An 18,103-nucleotide genomic window follows, 5' to 3' on the forward strand; every position below is an offset into this window, starting at 1 on the left:
GCATTTGTGGCTAACCTTGCCGTTTAAAGGAATCCCCGCCGTCCACTGACAGTTAGGAATTTGCCAGAACAATGAATATGGGGAGTGGCCCGGCGAGGGGGTTAGACTGCAAGGATGACTTGTTTCTTGTGATACAAAATCAAACAAAAAAGAAGCAATCCTCGGTGTAAAAACAACCATGCCGGTAGCATTGAATACACCTGCTAATAGAATTTGTCTTTGAAGACAAAGAATGACATTCATTATAATCATAGTGTATACTCTAGCACCCGCTATCTTTGAAAACCCACGCAGTTCCTCTTCCCTGCCTGGGGTGTCGCTGTCTGCCGAAGTGCTTCTTGCACAGTGTGGTCTGTATATCAGCACTGACATGCAAACTAGACCTGTGCTAGAAACACCACAGCAGACAGTGGCACCCCAGGTGGGGGAAGAGGAACTGCATGGGTTTTCAAAGCTAGCGGGTGCTAGAATGAACACTATAAACATGTACAAAAAATTATTTTGGGGTATACACAAACTGTACTTCAAATGCCAGCTTGGTGTTCCTTACCCAAAGAAATTATGTGAACACTTGACATGAGAATCTAAATGTTCCTGTATGAGGTGCATACAATAGTGACAGACACCTTTACTGTATATAAACACTGAATGACGCGATTTCACTTGAATACCAAATGGCTACTTACAGTACATAGAACAAAAAAAAGAAGTGTGTTTTAACATCTTAAAGCTTATGTTCCTTAAATTACAATCTGCTAAATGGTGCCCACACAGATTTTTTTCAACGATACGGCCATGTCCATACAATACTTTTAAAATTTACAGTGTGTCGAAATGAACACTATCCAATGTGGGAGACAGGGAGTCATTCATTGAGCCTGCTGAAAGATGAATGACCAGTCGTTCATGATATGGCCACATTGTTCATTATACATACACACAGAACAATGTTGCAATGATATGGTATATGATATGGGTTAGATGTGTCATCACCACATGTAACTGCCCCCAGTCACTATGCGATTTTTGGCCGACATCACGCGGTTTTGGCACTTGGTCCGATAAATCGCGTGAAAATGTCCTAAAATCGCGAGCGTGATATTTGATCCGATCCGCATGAGACCAGATCAGGAGGTCTGACGTTCAGCATGTACGATGACGTCCGACCTCCTGCAGCGGGCGGGCAGCAGCGGCTCTGAAATGAGTGCCCAGCGGAGGGTGCCAGTGACATTGGGGCAGGTGGCGGTGATAATCAGTCAGCATGCTGTCACTGTCAGCGGGCGGGCAGCGGCGGCTATTACATCTTTAAAATAACATCAAATGACTATCTGGCTTCTGATTGGCTGAGATAGCGCACTCTCAACCAATAAGCGGTCCTTCCCAGCGGCCGCTGATTGGCTGAGTGCGCTCTCAGCCAATCAAAAGCCAGACAGTCATTTGACATGTCATTTTAAAGTTGTAATAGCCGCCGCTGCCCGCCGAGTGACAGCATGCTGATTATCACCGCCGCCCGCCCCACTGTCACCGGCATCCCCCCGCTGCACCCAGATATGCTGCTGCCAGCCCGCTGCACAGTGACAGCACGTTGATTATGACTGCCGCCCGCCCCACTGTCACCCCCCGCTGCACCCAGCCCCCACTACCGCCGCTGCTCACCGGCAATGCCAGTGCCTGCCTCCCACACTACTCCTCACCGCCCGGCAGCTCCCCGGTTTATTTTATATGTGATAAATCGCATGCAATTTATCACATGTAAAAAATGGCACATCAAGTGCCAAATTGTATGTGAGCCTCCTGGGTGGCTCGCAAGAGAATTGGGTCCGACTCCTAATGTATGGGGGGCCTTAACACTGATCGTTTACGCATATGTAATGTGTGTGGACATGATCAGGAGTGTTCTAGATTTAAAGGAAAATTCGATAGACATTGGACTGAACCCAATATCTAACCATTTGTGGACAACTTAAAGGTGCCCACACACTGCTAGATATTGAATCCAATATCTATCCAATTTCCCTTGTAATAATGTTGATCTCAGATGCAGACCGTTTTGGATTTCAATACCTAGAGATAAGGGGTATAGTATGATTTACCTACAGTCCAGAGTGAGGCAGCATGCACGGCGCAGCAATCCATGTGAGGGGATGTGGCACTCTTACAAAAGAATAGTAAATTATGTCTACAAAAATACCGATCACCACTGGCTGATGATCAAAATGCTGACAGGTCATAAAGTAGACATGATTTACTATTCTTTTGTAAGAGTGCCACATCCCCTCACATGGATTGCTGCACCGTGCATGCTGCCTCACTAAGCTCTGCACACTGTTATATTTACCCTCTACGTCCAATGATATGAAATATGAACAAATCGGTTAAAAAAAAATTCTGACCTATTGACATTTTCAATGACAGTACTTTGACAGTGTCGGTATTTTGATGGTAGGTAAATTGACTGCATCCATAGACAAGTCATCTTTCACAAGGATGCCGATATATCTTGCATATGTATATATCAGTATATTTTCCAGTGTACAGACTGACGGGGAGGAAGGGGATCGGGTAGCAGGAAAGACACGGGAAAGAGACCCCTTATTTAGGTAAGCACTTCATGTTTACTATTGTAAAGCACAACGGAATCTGCTGTGCTATATAAGAAACTGTAAATAAATAAATAAATGTATGTCTTTGTCTTCACTGTATCCTTGAAAACGGAGCGTGCAAGCTCCGAAACGTCAGACACCTGCATTTTACAATAAAATGCCTTCTTTTTGAATATATACACAAGTCCTCTGAGTGCCGCTGCATGATACTTCTCTGCATTATATCTAGCTGTATATTTTCCGGTGTGTACAGACAACTAATAACTGACCCATATGTCGGCAGCAGAAACTGGTAACAATGATGTCACTACCGTTTCCTGTGGCCAGCCATGTCGGCATCAGAACTTAAGTGTGTAAGCATAATTTGTTATTACAAAACAATTTACAAATAATTGGCCGGTACTTACCCAACCTAAAGGCCACCATCCACTAGGGCAGTGGTTCCCAACCCTGGTCCTCAAGTACCCCCAACAGTGTACGTTTTCCAGGTCTCCATACAGAATCACAGGCAAAATAATCAGCTCTACCTGTGGATCTTTTAAAATGTGACTGAATAATGAGTGCACCTGCCGGGTGACCTGGAAAACATGCACTGTTGGGGGTACTTGAGGACCAGGGTTGGGAACCACTGCACTAGTGCGATATGTCCCCATTTGTGATTCCGAAGCATTGCTGAGCCAGATCACATAAGTGGCTTATCTCATGTAATTTACCTGCGATTGCGATGTGAGGCGCGTTCCCACATGCCTCGCTTATCCTACGGGCTATTATCAATATTTGTCACAGCCCCTTCTAGGATCGCATAAGATATTCATTGTATGCAGTCCTTTTGCATACAGTGTCTTATGTGATCCTGCCTCCCGGCAGCTACTCAGTATTGAATGCCACTATCACTCTACCTGGCTGTGGTTAAGCAGGAGAGCTATAGCAGCATCATCTGTACACCTATCCCTATGCATTGTGAAATCTGTACTGTGGTTGTCAAACCATGGTTCCAGATGTTGGGTCAACAGACAAAGGGTCAGCATGCACTAGGTCAATAAGGCAATGGACACATGACATTTTTTTTCATTCACATAACTTGTTCATGCTTTACGATCTACATGGGCTACACTTAGGAACGGTAGTGTGCAGAGAGAAGCTAGACACCTTGCCCGAAGCATGGCGAGCTAAGAGAGGGTATGCGTGTCACACTAATTGGGGGTCTGTGTCAACTGATACCAAAACAATGATGTTGACCTTTTCATGTGTCACGATTTCCATTAAGACCTTTTCACAGTTGACCAATTGTAGTCAACTAAATGATTGTCAACCTTCTTATTATTGACCTAATGATTGACACCCATAACCCCCTTTCTCCCAACACCTATTTCATGATTACCTACTTTTCCATGACTGGATTAAATAACTCAATACCACCCCTTTTACACCGCTGAAATAATCTATTGTCTGGTCAACTCTGTGTAAAAGGATCCACAACAAAATAACACTAGTCCAGGAGCCCAGGAATCCAAACTTGGATAGTGAGCAGGGTTGGACCCAGGAAAAACCCAGTTACTGGGGAATTGTAAATGAGGAGAGGATCATCTGACCCAGATCCTGTCACAAGGATGTCAAGTGCTAGCTACAAAACGATATCCTGCACCCAGCAGTGTAGTCTGGGTCTGTCACAGGTCTTACACCCAGGATTTAGGTGCAAAAGTTTATTAACCCTTTGGGTGTCAAGTAAATGTGTCAAAAAAAGGTATAAAAATTGCAGAGCAGACATTTTTATTCATTATAATGACCTTTAATGTTTACCTTATATAGGAAATAATAAAAAAAATATATATATATTTTTTTTGGTACTTGTGTATCACGGCGTCCGTTACGTAGTTAGCGCTGTCAGAATCAGTGTAGTGTTCGTGTGCCCAGCATAGTCAGCCTGTCAGATTTGGCATAGTGTTCCCGCGGCCAGCGTAGTTAGCGTTACGCGTCCTCCCGACTTACCCCCACTATCCACGTCGGTGTGGAGTTGATTTTATAAAGTGTGGCGAGCGCAGCGAGCCCCGCGAGGGGTCGCAGATTACTTCACATTTATTCCGCATCCCCTCGCCATGCTTCGGGCTCGGTGGCTCGCCACACTTTATAAAATCAACTCCATGCAGACGTGGATAGTGGGGGTATGAACAAGTCGGGAGGATGCGTAACACGTGCGCTCGCCACGCTTTATAAAATCAACTCCATGCAGACGTGGATAGTGGGGGTATGAACAAGTCGGGAGGACGCGTAACAAGTGCGCTCGCCACGCTTCGGGCTGGCGTGGATAATGGGGGTTTGAAAAAAGAGTCAGTATGTAACAGCACTGGCAAATGCCTCCTTTATTGTGCATAAGACACACTTGCATCCGCATACCCCCTTTGTGCAGGAGACGCACGTGCGACTGAACCCCCTAACCCCGTCTCTCTGAAGCAGACACGGGCAGGGTTGCCATACCCTGCCGCAATAATTACTGAGACACAGGAGCGTCGGAGACGCACCAGCGTCTCAGACTGCTGGAGCGCCTCTCCACCGGCATTCGCCAGCGGTTACCAGCGCTGTGTGAGAGGCACTCACTTGGCTTGCCATGGACGACTGGGACAGAGCCATTGACGCGGATTACTTCACATGTAATAAATCTGAAAAACGTAGCGTAGCCGGGCGCCTTTTTTTTTTTTTTTCACACAACATTTTTCATTTCAATGTGAGTGATGCTGGTATTTTTAGCAGATCTTTTGCACATCTGGTCAGTCAAAAGAGTAAAGTACCTTTAAAGTTGTGCTATCAAACTGCAACTGCTAGTGAACAGATTCCACATTTTTAAAGCAGTGTCCTCTTCTGTTCTGAACTACCTCATGGAGACCCTCATAATTCAGTGACAATCTGCTCTATAGCCATCTCCTGTACCTTAGCCCTGTTTACTACTACAGAAGTGTCCGCCTACATTTAGCCTCCATACACCATGCAGCAAGAGATGCCCTGTGTGAGTGAGCCAAAGTCCCATTTAATAGCATATGGCATCTTTTGCTGAAAAATGCATCTTTGACGTAATGTAGTGCTTCTAGAACGTGCTAGAAATCAGTGATGATTTCATATGCAACACGTGTATATTGTAATGGACTTGTATTGGAAAAGATGTGGCATTCTGTATTCAGATACTCAATCACATAAAGATATACTCGGGTCACATCAAATGAATCAGCAGTCTCCTTGTTGCATTGAAACTAAGATGCATTTTAAGCCCCTCAAAAGACAAAAAAAAAAAAAAAAAAGCCAGATATACTTGTAACGTTGAATGGGACCTGGCTGTGTTTCTGTACCAAAAAGTGTGCTGCATAGAGAAATCTTGTGACATGTACTGTAAGTCAGAACCAGGGGGGCATCTTTCATATAAACCTGCAACTGTCTGGTAAGCAGGTAAAGACATGGATGAAGTATCACTTTTCTCCATTGTGCCAATAAACCATGAAACTAAATGTCAGCTGAGCCGGTTATATCAGAAAGAGAAAAGGGCAATTGTGAAGTTTAGAGTACAACTGTTCTCAAATGAAGCAGCATTTATTAAGCTCCACTACATAATTCAATTTATATAAACCTTTGGCTTGGAGTAAACAATACATTTGTTAGCACAATAAACGTAATGGTCTTTTCCTGCATAAGATTATTTAAAAAATTGGAAATCGTAGCAAAGAAATGAACTGAGAAAGGTCGATAAATACCTAAATATTATCAGAAGGCAGGTGAATGTAACAAACCGGAACTCATAAGAAAACCAAAACATATACCTAAAATGTAAATCGCAGCATTAGTTAATAATAATAAAAATAATAAAGTCAGGAAGAACTGAAGTTGGGACAGATTTGATTCAAAAACCATTATTTTTCATAAGTATAGCTAATCACCAAAAAACACTCAACTGCTTCTCACCTTACCCCTTTGACTCTTCCGCTCCTGATGACTCTGGACATGCCACTCCCCCTAGAGGGAGGTGACCGTGAAGTTGTCCTCTGGGATGTTCTCGGGTCCCAAGAAACCACCCTTCAGGTTTGGGGGTGACAGGACTGGGGGACCCTGGGGAGGGAAGGCTGGGTAACGATAGGTATCCTGGAGCTGCACCATAGAGTCTCTCTGCACAGGGGAATGGGTAATATCATTAAGCAAGGGGCAGGGATATGTGGCTCTATGATGCCCCCTTACAATGTCCAGCGTCTCTTTGTCTCTTTTGGGGCTTGGGATGTGGGGGCTCAGGCAAGAAACTCCATCTCCCCGCCTGCCCATAAAGTCTGAGAGTAACCCACCCTTACCATCATAAGGGGGGCTGCGGGGTGGGTACCAGTAGCCGGCGTTCTTGCAGCTGGGTGGGTCATAGCGATGGTGCGTTGAGGGTTGAGAAGGCAGCTGCTCCCTACAAGAGGGCAAGTGGGGAGGCAGGCTATGTTTCAGGGGATCACAAGATGAGTGGGGAGGGGGTACAAGCTTTCTTCCCTCCCCGGGCCGTAGCTCTAGAGTAGGGGAGCAGTTGGGGGAGAATGGAGAGTCCTGTAGCGGGTGATCATAACCAAGACCAGGTGGTGGTGGATGAGGTGCACCAGTGTTGGTGTTGCCAACTGTAGTGAGATGGGAGAAGTGTTTACCAGGATCAAGGTCTGTGGAGGGAGGGCCCAGCCCTGGAGAGTCACTCTGGAAGCCAAATGTGCCATCAGAAGGGGTAGATGGGTTCATGGAATAGGGTCCAGAGAAATCACAAGGAGGCTCCCTCTCACCCACCCCATACGCCCGCGAGTGGGAGGGCAGAGGTGACATGCTGCTATCCCCACTATAGCAGTCTAGTCCTAAATCTGACGTGTCCTGAAAGAGGGAACTGACTGTGGAGGATGGTGGTGGAGCAGGTGGTTTGGGGGAAAATTTGGCCTTGCCTGACCCTCGCTCTTTCTTGCTTGCTGCACAGCTCCCTCCTCTACCACCTCGTGGGCCCCTGGGGCCCCCCCCTCTCTTAGTAGGAAATCCTGCTGGAGGAGCAGTAGCAGAAGATGATGAAGAAGATGGGGAGGATGATGAAAATCCTAGATGATGGTGGTGTTGATGAGATGGTTCAAATATATCTGTTTTCTTTCTGCGGCCTCTGCCAGGTTTAGCTGTCTGGTGAAAAAGGACAGTTTGGTTCCAACTGTACCCTGGTGCAGATGATGTATCATTCCAGTCCATCATTAGTTTTTCAAGGCTAGAAAGACTTGACTGACCTTCACTTGATGAGGCTTCACTGTTGGCTCTGCGATAGCCAGCACCAGGTTGTGTGTACTGCGTGCTGTCAGAGGATGACTCTGACATGTTATCTGTGTTTTGTTTGGCCTTTTGTGGTGTATAGTTGCTGATATCCAAGATAACATTGGGTTCAGTCATGTGGCAATCAAACCCAGGGCCATAAAGTTGCCCAAAGCTCTCAGAGCCCCAATCGGATTGACCATAACCTTGCCGAAATCCCCACTGTCCTGTACCTACATTTCCTGGGAAGGAGCGATTGTTTTCGCCAGGAAACATTGGACCAGAAACCTTGGGCATCATGTATCCAGCTGGTGAAGATGTGCCTGATCGGCTTTCACTCCTAAGTGGTGGGAAAGGTGGCAACTCTGTTGTGTTGAAAAAGGGATTTTTAGACATGTTAGTACCTGACCCTACTGCAGGCAGCTGTTGTTGCTGGCTGAAGCTAGTGCTACTATGGGCACTGCTTGGTGATGAAGGGAGACTATTACCACCACCACTGAAGGAAAAGCTGCAGTCTTTGTTACCTAAACAGTCAGAGGGTACTGGATAAAGCTTGTTTGGTGCAAATATCCCATGACCAGGCAAGTTCTGCGCACTAGATCCAGAAAAACCACCAAACTGGCCAAAGCCTCCTGTATTTTGAGAGGTGGGAGAACGTGACAAAAGCTTCTGAAAGGCATCGGAACCACGGCATTCTTGTTGAGCAATTGATACATAATTTGCATTACCCCTGTTTGGAGGGAACGGTTGCCTGGCAGTTGTTGAACTTTGGTATGGTGATTCTTGGGTGCTAGATTTTGCACCTCGGGAACTAGAGTAGGACTGGAGAGCCCTTGGGTTTGGGGATGCAGAGGATCCAGAGAAGGTAGATGCAGATTTTCTTGCTTCTTGTCTCTGGGCAACAGAAGAAAAATCTACAAGGTCTGAAGAGTCGTCAGAGTCTAAGAGAGACCGAAAGTAGCCTGTAAACAGTCCATGATGATCCTGCCCTCCACTCTCTGACTGAGACACTGATCCAGTTCCACTATAGTATCCTGGACGAGATGGTGATCCACTGTGCAACGCAGAAAAACTTCTGTGCTCAGGCCCCTGGTAATTACAATGCCGGCCACTTGTTTGACTATTTGAAAGCTGTGTCATCCATGGTCCACCTTTACTCCCACCACCCCAATCAGACATGCCTTGGTATCCTAAACCAGCTTCTCCAATGTCACCAAGAAGTGCACCATTTTTTCTTGACCTTCTCTTGCGTTTGGGTTTAGCATTGGGATCTGGTTCAGCCTTTGGCTGTCTACGCTTGCGTGGCTTTAATGGATCAACAGGTCTTGGCTTTGTCTTTTTCTTCCCAATTCCTTCAAAGAATTCACTAAATGAACACCGAGACAGCTCTGCATTGTGACTATTGCATCCTCCTCTGCGACCTGGGCCCCCTCCACGCCCTCCTCTTCTCCGGTATCCCTGGACTCTGTGCAAGTATTGGGAGATATTATTAGTTTCAGGGGCCTGGTGTACAGACTCTGGCAGTGTTGGTGTCCAGCAACGAGGTGGAGAAGTGCGTCCTGCTCCTTGACTTTGACGATTTAGAAATGCAAGTTTTGCTAGTACATCGCTATATTCAGATTTACTATCATTCGTGTCTGCTACATAGGAAGGCTGTGGAGATGCCAATTTTTGCTTTCTCCTCCTCCTTTTCTTCACAAACTCTCCTTCTGCAATGGATGAAGGAGGCTGGGGTGTCGGAGGAGGTGGCAATGTGGGTTCAAGAGGAGGAGGCTGAGGCAGAAGAGGTGGGTTTTCTCTAGCCAGAACCAGGTTTTTGGGTGGTCGGCCTCGCCGCCTCTTAAGGATGATCGGAAGCTCACCTGGCGGAAATACCATTACAACATTGCGTCCATTGTTTTTCATTTTTAGAAGAGAGGTGGGACCTGGGCCTGTTCCACCAATTAATTCTCCTCCTTCAACACTTAGAGTGCTACTGAATGAAGACACTTTATAGCTTGTTTTGTTTCTCCTTCCCATTGGCATCGGTATTTTGGCAATCCGCACAACCATCTTGCGTATACCTTTGCGTTTTGGTTTTTGTGGAGGGCCTTGTTCCTCATTAGCTTCTACTGCAGGGGGCTTCTGATTAAGAGTTGGAAGTGGAAATAATGAGTTTTCAACATGAGGCCTGTAAGCCCTGTGCTCTTCTGATGTTCGGTGGTAGGTAGGCATCACAAAAGCACGAGACATACTGCTCTCAGATGCTCGTGGTCTACCAGGTCTTCTCCTACGACCTCTTCCAGGTCTATCACCCCTACGGCCTCGGAGACCAAACCTGTGGCCTCCACGAGTGGAAAATGGCGTTCGTCTGAGCGTTTCTGATGTTGGCGAAAACAGGGGTAGCATCCAAGGCATTTCTTCCATTGGTGGCTCTACCATAACTTCCCTTCTTTTATATTTTTCTACCCTTTTTCTGCATTCTTCTAAACCAATCTTGTCATCTGGTGTTTCTTCTTTGACATCCAAATCTTTTTCACTCTCTTCTTTAATATCTAAATTCATCTCCTGGCTTACCATATTATCCTGCTCCACTTCAGGTTTTACATCTTCCTTGTTTTCTTCTGTAATTTTGACTGATTCTTCTTCTTCATGTTCATCTTCGGATGACTCTTCATCTTTATTTTCCTCCTGATCTTCCCCTGAATCATCTGGCTGTTTATTTTCCTCTTGGTCCTCCCCTGATGATTCTTCTCCCTCTTTGTCTTCCTGAAAACCAGGTTCCTGTTTATTTTCCTCCTGCTCCTCGCCAGAATCTTCCTGTTTATTTTCTTCCCGCTCTTCCCCAGATTCCTCTGTTTCATGCTTACTATCATCACCCTGTTCATCCCCTGATGACTCCTCTTTATTTTCATTGCTGTCTCCTGAGTCTACTGTATTTTCTATAACCTCCACCCTTTTGCTACACATTTCTTCATCTTCCCTCTCCTGTACATCTTCCACTGGCTGTGGTTCCATCCAAGCAAGGGCAGCTAACTCTCGAAGGACATTTGAACTGGCAGATTCAATAGAGTCTGGGTGAGGTGAAACAGAATTTTGTTCCTTATCTACTGTCTCTGAGGGTTTTTCTTCAGGACTCCTTAGTCCACAAGCAAGGCTCTTCGAAGAAAAGAAGCTGTATTGTAACCCTGGCTCTACATCTTCTGGCTCGGATGGAGGACTAACAACATGGGCATAATCAAGACGGACACCACTGGATTGTAGGTCATTGGAGAGCTGGCTAAGGTCCTTCATGATATCCATCAAACGTACAACAGGTTGAAGATTTACACGACCATTGCCACATTTGCTTTTAAGTAGGGCAATTATTCCATCAACACCTAGCTTGGGGGTTGCAGTTGATGAACGGCAGAAAGATTTGCTTGAACGACCCCAAGAGTGCTGGGATCTGGCGTCTTCACCTTGGTGTTCAAGAAGAGCAGGTGTAGAATCTGTAAGAAAAACCAAGATTAGTGAAATCGGCAGTAGGGATCTTGTGTAGCAGATAAACTTTATCTTGATATTTGCTAGACCATTTTATCACTTGACTGATTGTCTTGACTGAAACCTGGCTGCATATTACATCTCAACGCTCAAGTTATGGTGAAAATTATGTAATTGCAAATTCTGAATTCATGAACTGAATGTTTAATCTAATAGGGTAAATATATTATGTGGCCTGTATATTAAATGCAAGTTTACTTACTTTCTTGTCTTTCACTTCTCCCGCTGTACTTGTGGTCTCTGTGGATAGACAAGCATTATTAGCCAATGACAAATCCTTTGCTTAGACTGACAGCGTGTGAAAATATTGGGCATGTAAAATCATGTAAAATTTGTGTACTTTAAATAAGCAATATCTGTACTTTAATAAGAACGTAATTATAATGTATAAAAAAGCATATTTACGTTATTTTCAGTATGTAAAATTCTGTTGTCTAAGTATGTAACATATTATCCCTAGGTTATTGTTTCATGGTTCTTAAGACAATCATATGGATAATAAATGAATCAAAAGAATCCCGATTCCCATGACCTCAGTCAGCTCTAGGTGGCAGAATTTCTATCATTGCACATAGACTATTTTTACATGAAAATTAACTAATTGAAGTACAAAACAAAGTGTGCACACATGGTGTGATGTGTGGTGTGTGTTTTGTTCTAGAGCTCATGGTATCTCATTCAAATCACGTGATGCACTAAAACAGCAATTTGAACTAGATTCTATACGATCTAGTACAAAAGGTACTGCCTGCACATACTTTTGTAGTTTGTAATATGCTATGTGCCGGAGCGCACATTGCATCGCATCCCATATAAAAGCACAGTTCAATGTAAACGTGCAATGCGTTTTGACCTGAAGTTCAAAACGCCCCCCACCATTGCACATGTATGGGCACCTTAGTAAATGAGATAAAGCTTTCCTTAAAAAGCACAATGCTGATTTATATATCTTTGCAACATTAATCTGCTAATTAAATGGCACTTTGTTTTGGTCTAATTTTTTTTTTTTTTAAAAGTACATTTTCACAAATAAACAGTTTAAGTATCTGCACACTAATCCAGAGTGTGGGCAGTAACCAACTTAGGAAGTACCGTGTTTCCCCGATAATAAGACACTGTCTTATTTTTTTTTTTTCCTCAAAAAAGACCATAGGTCTTATTTTCGGGGGAGGGCTTATTTTAATAGATGCTCCATGTTACATACAATACATCCTGATAAAAAAAAAGCAAATGCCCTAGCCGGAGAGTGTTGGAGGGAGCCAAAGGCTGAGAATACTTGCCGTTTGATGCTCGGAGAGTGCAGGACTGAGCTGGGCTGTTTTATCGTGTGGCTGGCAGCTTGGCTGGCGGCAGTGCAAGCCGGCTGACTGAGTGAGGACGCGGGGCGCACAGCAGTGACGTGCGGCAGCCACGTGCTGTCCAGATAGTGGAGAAGCCGGAGAGGCGCTACGGGAGGGGAGCTGAGCGGCTGTACGGGACCTTGAACTTCATCTACAAGAACCAGGAGGGGAGGTGCAGGCTGGAAGGATTGCTGCATGAGGAGTGGCTACACAAGAAAACTCTGTGAGTGAGAGGAGGTGAGCGGAGGGCAGCGGGGGTCAGCGGGAGTCAGCGGGGGCTACACATATGGAGTACATCAAATCACATGGGGAAAATGATAGGGCTTAATTTCGGGGGAGGGCTTATTTTGGACCAGCGTCCAAAATCTGGGGTAGGGCTTATTATCGGGGTAGGTCTAATTATCGGGGAAACACGGTATATGTATGTATATATATATATATATATATATATATATATATATATATATATATATATATATATATATATATATATATATATATATATATATATATATATATATATATATATTTATTTATTTTTTTTTTTTTTTTTAATGTGGCTTTAGGATGGAATTTCTGTAGCAAATTTACACTTCTTTAGGTCAGTGATGGCTAACAAGTGGCCCTTCACTTGCAGTCCAGTTTTGTATAGACTTTATATTGCAATGCTTGTTTAAAATGCCTGGTGATAAGTTATAACCGATAAGTCTTTTTTATTACCCAAATGTATGCATATAACCATGGGTACAAACCTGATTGGGTATAAGGTCATAGGGTCGACAGTAATCAGGTCGACAAACAAAAGGCTGACCTGGTCACAAAATCGACATAAGCAATAGGTTGACATGAGTGTTTATGTTTTTAGGGTGTCTGGTCACCATATAAGTGTACTGTATCCCCTCGCATGGCAAACTTATACCCCTTTCACACCAAAATGCAGGGACCCCCGGAATACAGCCCAGGGACAATGCCCGGGTTGGCCCCTTTTACACCAGAAGTCCCTGCATTTTCTGGTGTGGGAAGGAGGTGGGATGGAGGCGAAGGCAGTGGACAGTACTCACCCCAGGTTGCCGGTCTTCGGTGCATGCGGTCAGGCCGGGGACTCCACACAGGCAGCAGGCGCAGATGACACAGCTCTGCAGTGAGGGCGCCAGAGAGCTGTGTCATCTTCATCCGCCACCTGTCCTGTCATCTGCGCCCGCCGTCTGACCGCATGCACCAAGGACCGGCAACCCGGGTGAGTACCCCTACCCCTTTCACACCGGCCAGGACCCCGGCTTGAACCCAGGAACAACCCTGCTTCCTAGCAGGGTTGAAATGCTGCCAAATTTTCCCGGGATTTTGGCACAGGAACCTTACAAACCAGTGCCAGTTGTGGGCCCAATACGGGAATGTAGGATTGTGTGAAAGGGGTATTCGCTTGCTATGCTTTGGGCACACTGCCTCGCTACACTCCACACACTTATATTATCCCTCTATGTCAGTGGCTCCCAATCTCGTGTAATACTACACCCCCCCCCCCCCCCCTCGGGGTACTCGAAAATAACATCGGTAAGGACGGAAGAAAAAGAAGTCCCTAGAGATGAACCACGCTGCAGCACTTCCGGATCTGTCGGAAGCATCATCAGCATCCCCTTGTTCTTTTGCCTGACCAGCAATGCACTGGGAGCTTCCCTTGCTGCCCTCACACATGGCGTTAGTGGAAACCCTGGAGACCATACACAGCTAGCGGCTAGACACAGATGGACCTGTTTACTCCTCCGCCAATCCTTTATATATAAGGACATACATTCTGCTCACTTCCAATCCACTCGAAAGTACTGTGGATATTTCAAATGAAAAGCCTAATCAAGGGGTATAGGAGAGAAAAAAGGTTGGGAACGCTGCTCTATGTCTAAGTTGATAGTTAAGTATGAAAAACTCAATTTTTAACACAAACTCATGTCGACCTTTTGACCATGTCGACCTTTTTCAAGTGGCAGCCTTTTGCCTGTCGACCAATAACAGTCAACCTATTGACTGTCAAACGCATACCACCTAATACGGTATGATTGCAGTGGCAATCCACTGCAGATTACAACATTGTCAGATGTATTGTATAGTGTGAATTAGGCTTAAGAATTAAATTATGTCATTTACTTAGGATTCTGATCAAATGCCTTGTCTTGTGCGCTTCAGATTGGAACTGTAGACTGTCACTGCTACAATATGGATATATCATAGTGTCCATGCTAGGCTGTTTTAGCAAGGAGCTGGGCACTGCCCAATTTTAAAAGGCCAAATCGTGCCCTGCCCATTTAGCAGTGCCCTGCTAAAACAGCAGGCCAGAGCCTGTACAGCCCCTCCACCGCATGCATGCAGCGAAAATGCAAGGGAGAGCTTATATAGACTGTGGCAGCTGGGAGTCCACACTCCTCCGAGCTGGAGAAACCATTGCCAGTGTGCAAAGGGGGTATTAGTTATGCAGAGACCCGACATGTGAGCCAGGGTAGCAGCGGGTGTCCCGGGCCGCTGCCAGTTACTGCCCTGTGTGCGGCATAATGTGTAATGGGCACTGCGGTGTGCGGTACAATGTGTAATGGACATTACGGTGTGCGGCACAATGTGTAATGGACATTACGGTGTGCGGCACAATGTGTAATGGACATTACGGTGTGCGGCACAATGTGTAATGGACATTACTGTGTGCGGCACAATGTGTAATGGACATTACGGTGTGCGGCACAATGTGTAATGGACATTACGGTGTGCGGCACAATGTGTAATGGACATTACGGTGTGCGGCACAATGTGTAATGGACATTACGGTGTGCGGCACAATGTGTAATGGACATTACGGTGTGCGGCACAATGTGTAATGGACATTACGGTGTGCGGCACAATGTGTAATGGACATTACGGTGTGCGGCACAATGTGTGCTCGGGCACCCTGCCCTAAAAAAATTCCTAGAGTGAACACTATCGTGTGGGATCACATAAGATACCATCGTATTACAAAATTAAGGTAAAACGTGATACTTCAGGCTAATATATGGGGGCCTTAAAAGTAAATTAAGTTCCTTTTGCAGGGTAGAGTGCAGTCAAATGCGACCCACATGCGCATCAAATTGTCCATAATGCCAAAGATGGAACAGTATTACTTAGTTTTATAAGCGTTAAACGCATATTGCTATACTGAAAATATTTGCCACTAAATACCGGTGATACATAAATTCATGGAAAATTCACTCACCTTGAACGCGGGTGTCTGCACACCAGGGTCACTCTGCGGCCCCTCTCGGCCTCCTTTGGGTGTGGAGGGTGTTTCTCAGCAGGTGTGTCTCCATTTTCCAGGGTTGGAGGAACAAGGCCAGCATCACTGACATCTGCAAGAGAGACCATATGAAATCAGGTATGTGCGTCTTCATGCGGAAGTGCTGTCATATGTGAGAGCTGCAAAAACATTACCCAGCTTACATTAACTGACTTTGCTTTTCATGTAAATACCCATATGCGATAGTTTTTACATTTAGGTAAGGTTCAAGTCACAATGCAGGATTTCCCCTCACCTGTCTTGCCACATCCCCTTTCAAACCCTTCTGGCTGTTTAGTTTTTCCGTGTCCCTCTCCACGTTCCAATTTTTCCCAGGTTCTCCCTCCCTTTCCTCCCCCTATTTCCTCTACTCTTCTATCCCCTGCTGTCTCTCTGCTCCTGCTTCTCTCCCTCTTTCCTGTTATCTGTATCGCAGTATCCAGCAGAGTGTGTATATATAATGTGCCTCTCTCTCTCCTCCATACACTGACACAAGACCTCACCTCAGGGCTACATGCTCTCCCCCCTCCATTCTTCAACTTAATCCCATGATCTCCTCACGCCTTTCCTCAAGGCTTTAAGCTTTTCTCTGCATCCAACGTTCTACCATTTAACTCACCTCAGACTACAAAACATATATGCCTCTATATGCAGGATCATTTATCCTAGTCGCCGTCTTGTTTTCCATTCTATACCTGTCAAATCACTCCACTCCCCATTCTCCTCCTTTACACCCTCCCTACATGTTGGCATTGTACAATGCCTGCTATTCCTATGTGCTGTTAGCATGCTTAGCCCAGTGATGTGTGTGTGCACGCATGTCTGCCTATAGCCAGAGAAAAGAAGTGTGCACCTGCCACACGTGCCATAGAAGGGTTCCTTTCCCCACAAAAAGCATGCATGTTTTTATGAGGAATATGCAGAGATTTCAGCATGGACAGCACATCTGTCCGTCCATTTGAATTACTCAGAGCACATGTAATGTTTAACCGTATGCATTAAGCTAAATTAATCATCACTGATCTCTGCCACACTGACATATCTCCGTGGTCTTTCATGTAGTAATGCAAAAGCATTTCCAGCAACATACACTATGAAAACCTTACTGTGTCAAACAATACTTGGACCATAGCCACAAGAAGCAGATAGTTACAGTACACAATACACATTAATGGGTGATCTATTTTCTGTGATTTGATATTGGCGGGAACCCGGCATCGGCAAGTGGAGAATGAACTGAGGCATGACCAATGTTAATGAGGACTCCCTCGTTTGAACATGTTATAAAGTTATACATGTTATAGATGTATATAAAGAAGATGGCATAACAAAACAGGGCTATAAATGGACAAGCCATGCATCTCCCATGAAATTATTATTTATTATTTATTTATTAACAGTTTCTTATATAGCGCACACAGATTCCGCAGCGCTTTACAGAGAATATTTGACCATTCACATCAGTCCCTGCCCCAGTGGAGCTTACAATCTATATTACCTATCACACGCACACACAGACATTCTAGGGTTAATTTTGTTGGAAGCCAATTAACCTGCCAGTATATTTTTTGGATTGTGGGAGGAAACCGGAGTACCCGGAGGAAACCCACGCAAGTACGGGGAGAATATACAAACTCCGCACAGTTGGAGCCATGGTGGGTATTGAACCCATGACCTCAGTGCTGTGAGGCAGTAATGCTAACCATTACACCATCCGAAATGCCTTGTGTCATAGAAGACAAGGCCTCAGAGAAAAAAAAATTGAGTCATCATCTCGGAAAGGACATGTATGCAAAAAAATGAACAGACAGCAGAAGATGAGAAAAGGAGAATTGAGAGGACATGGGCAGTTAGAACAAAAAAGCAGAAAGAAGACATCACCAAAAACATACAGACTTGTGTATAGAGACAACATGCAGTATAAGAGGCCTTCCACACACACATAGAGGTGTCAAGAAGTAAACATAAGCATATTGAATACTCATATTTACATTATCAATGTATGTGTAGAAAATGGGTTCTACACCTATACAGTCAGACATCAGGAAGTGTGGTAGCTGAGTATG

The 18,103-nt window shown here is 45.0% G+C and overlaps 1 protein-coding gene across 2 annotated transcripts in view; it reads right to left on the reverse strand.

Moving 5' to 3' along the window:
* Positions 1 to 18,103, reverse strand: part of AHDC1 (AT-hook DNA binding motif containing 1) — a 112,584-nt gene that overhangs the window by 27,184 nt on the left and 67,297 nt on the right. The window contains exons 2-4 of one of the 2 annotated variants that reach the window (XR_014470410.1): positions 15,978 to 16,110; positions 11,608 to 11,645; positions 6,549 to 11,353 (exon numbers count right to left, since the gene is read on the reverse strand). Coding sequence is in view for 1 of the 2 variants with exons in the window: in XM_083173325.1 (XP_083029451.1) it covers positions 6,600 to 11,353; positions 11,608 to 11,645; positions 15,978 to 16,110 (4,925 nt within the window). In the remaining variant the exon portion in view is untranslated. The remainder of the gene's footprint in view (positions 1 to 6,548; positions 11,354 to 11,607; positions 11,646 to 15,977; positions 16,111 to 18,103) is intronic. The other variant, XM_083173325.1, reaches the window with a different exon arrangement.

Source organism: Crinia signifera, chromosome 2, assembly GCF_055691185.1.
Source record: "Crinia signifera chromosome 2, ASM5569118v1, whole genome shotgun sequence".
Classification (NCBI taxonomy): Eukaryota; Metazoa; Chordata; class Amphibia; order Anura; family Myobatrachidae; genus Crinia; species Crinia signifera.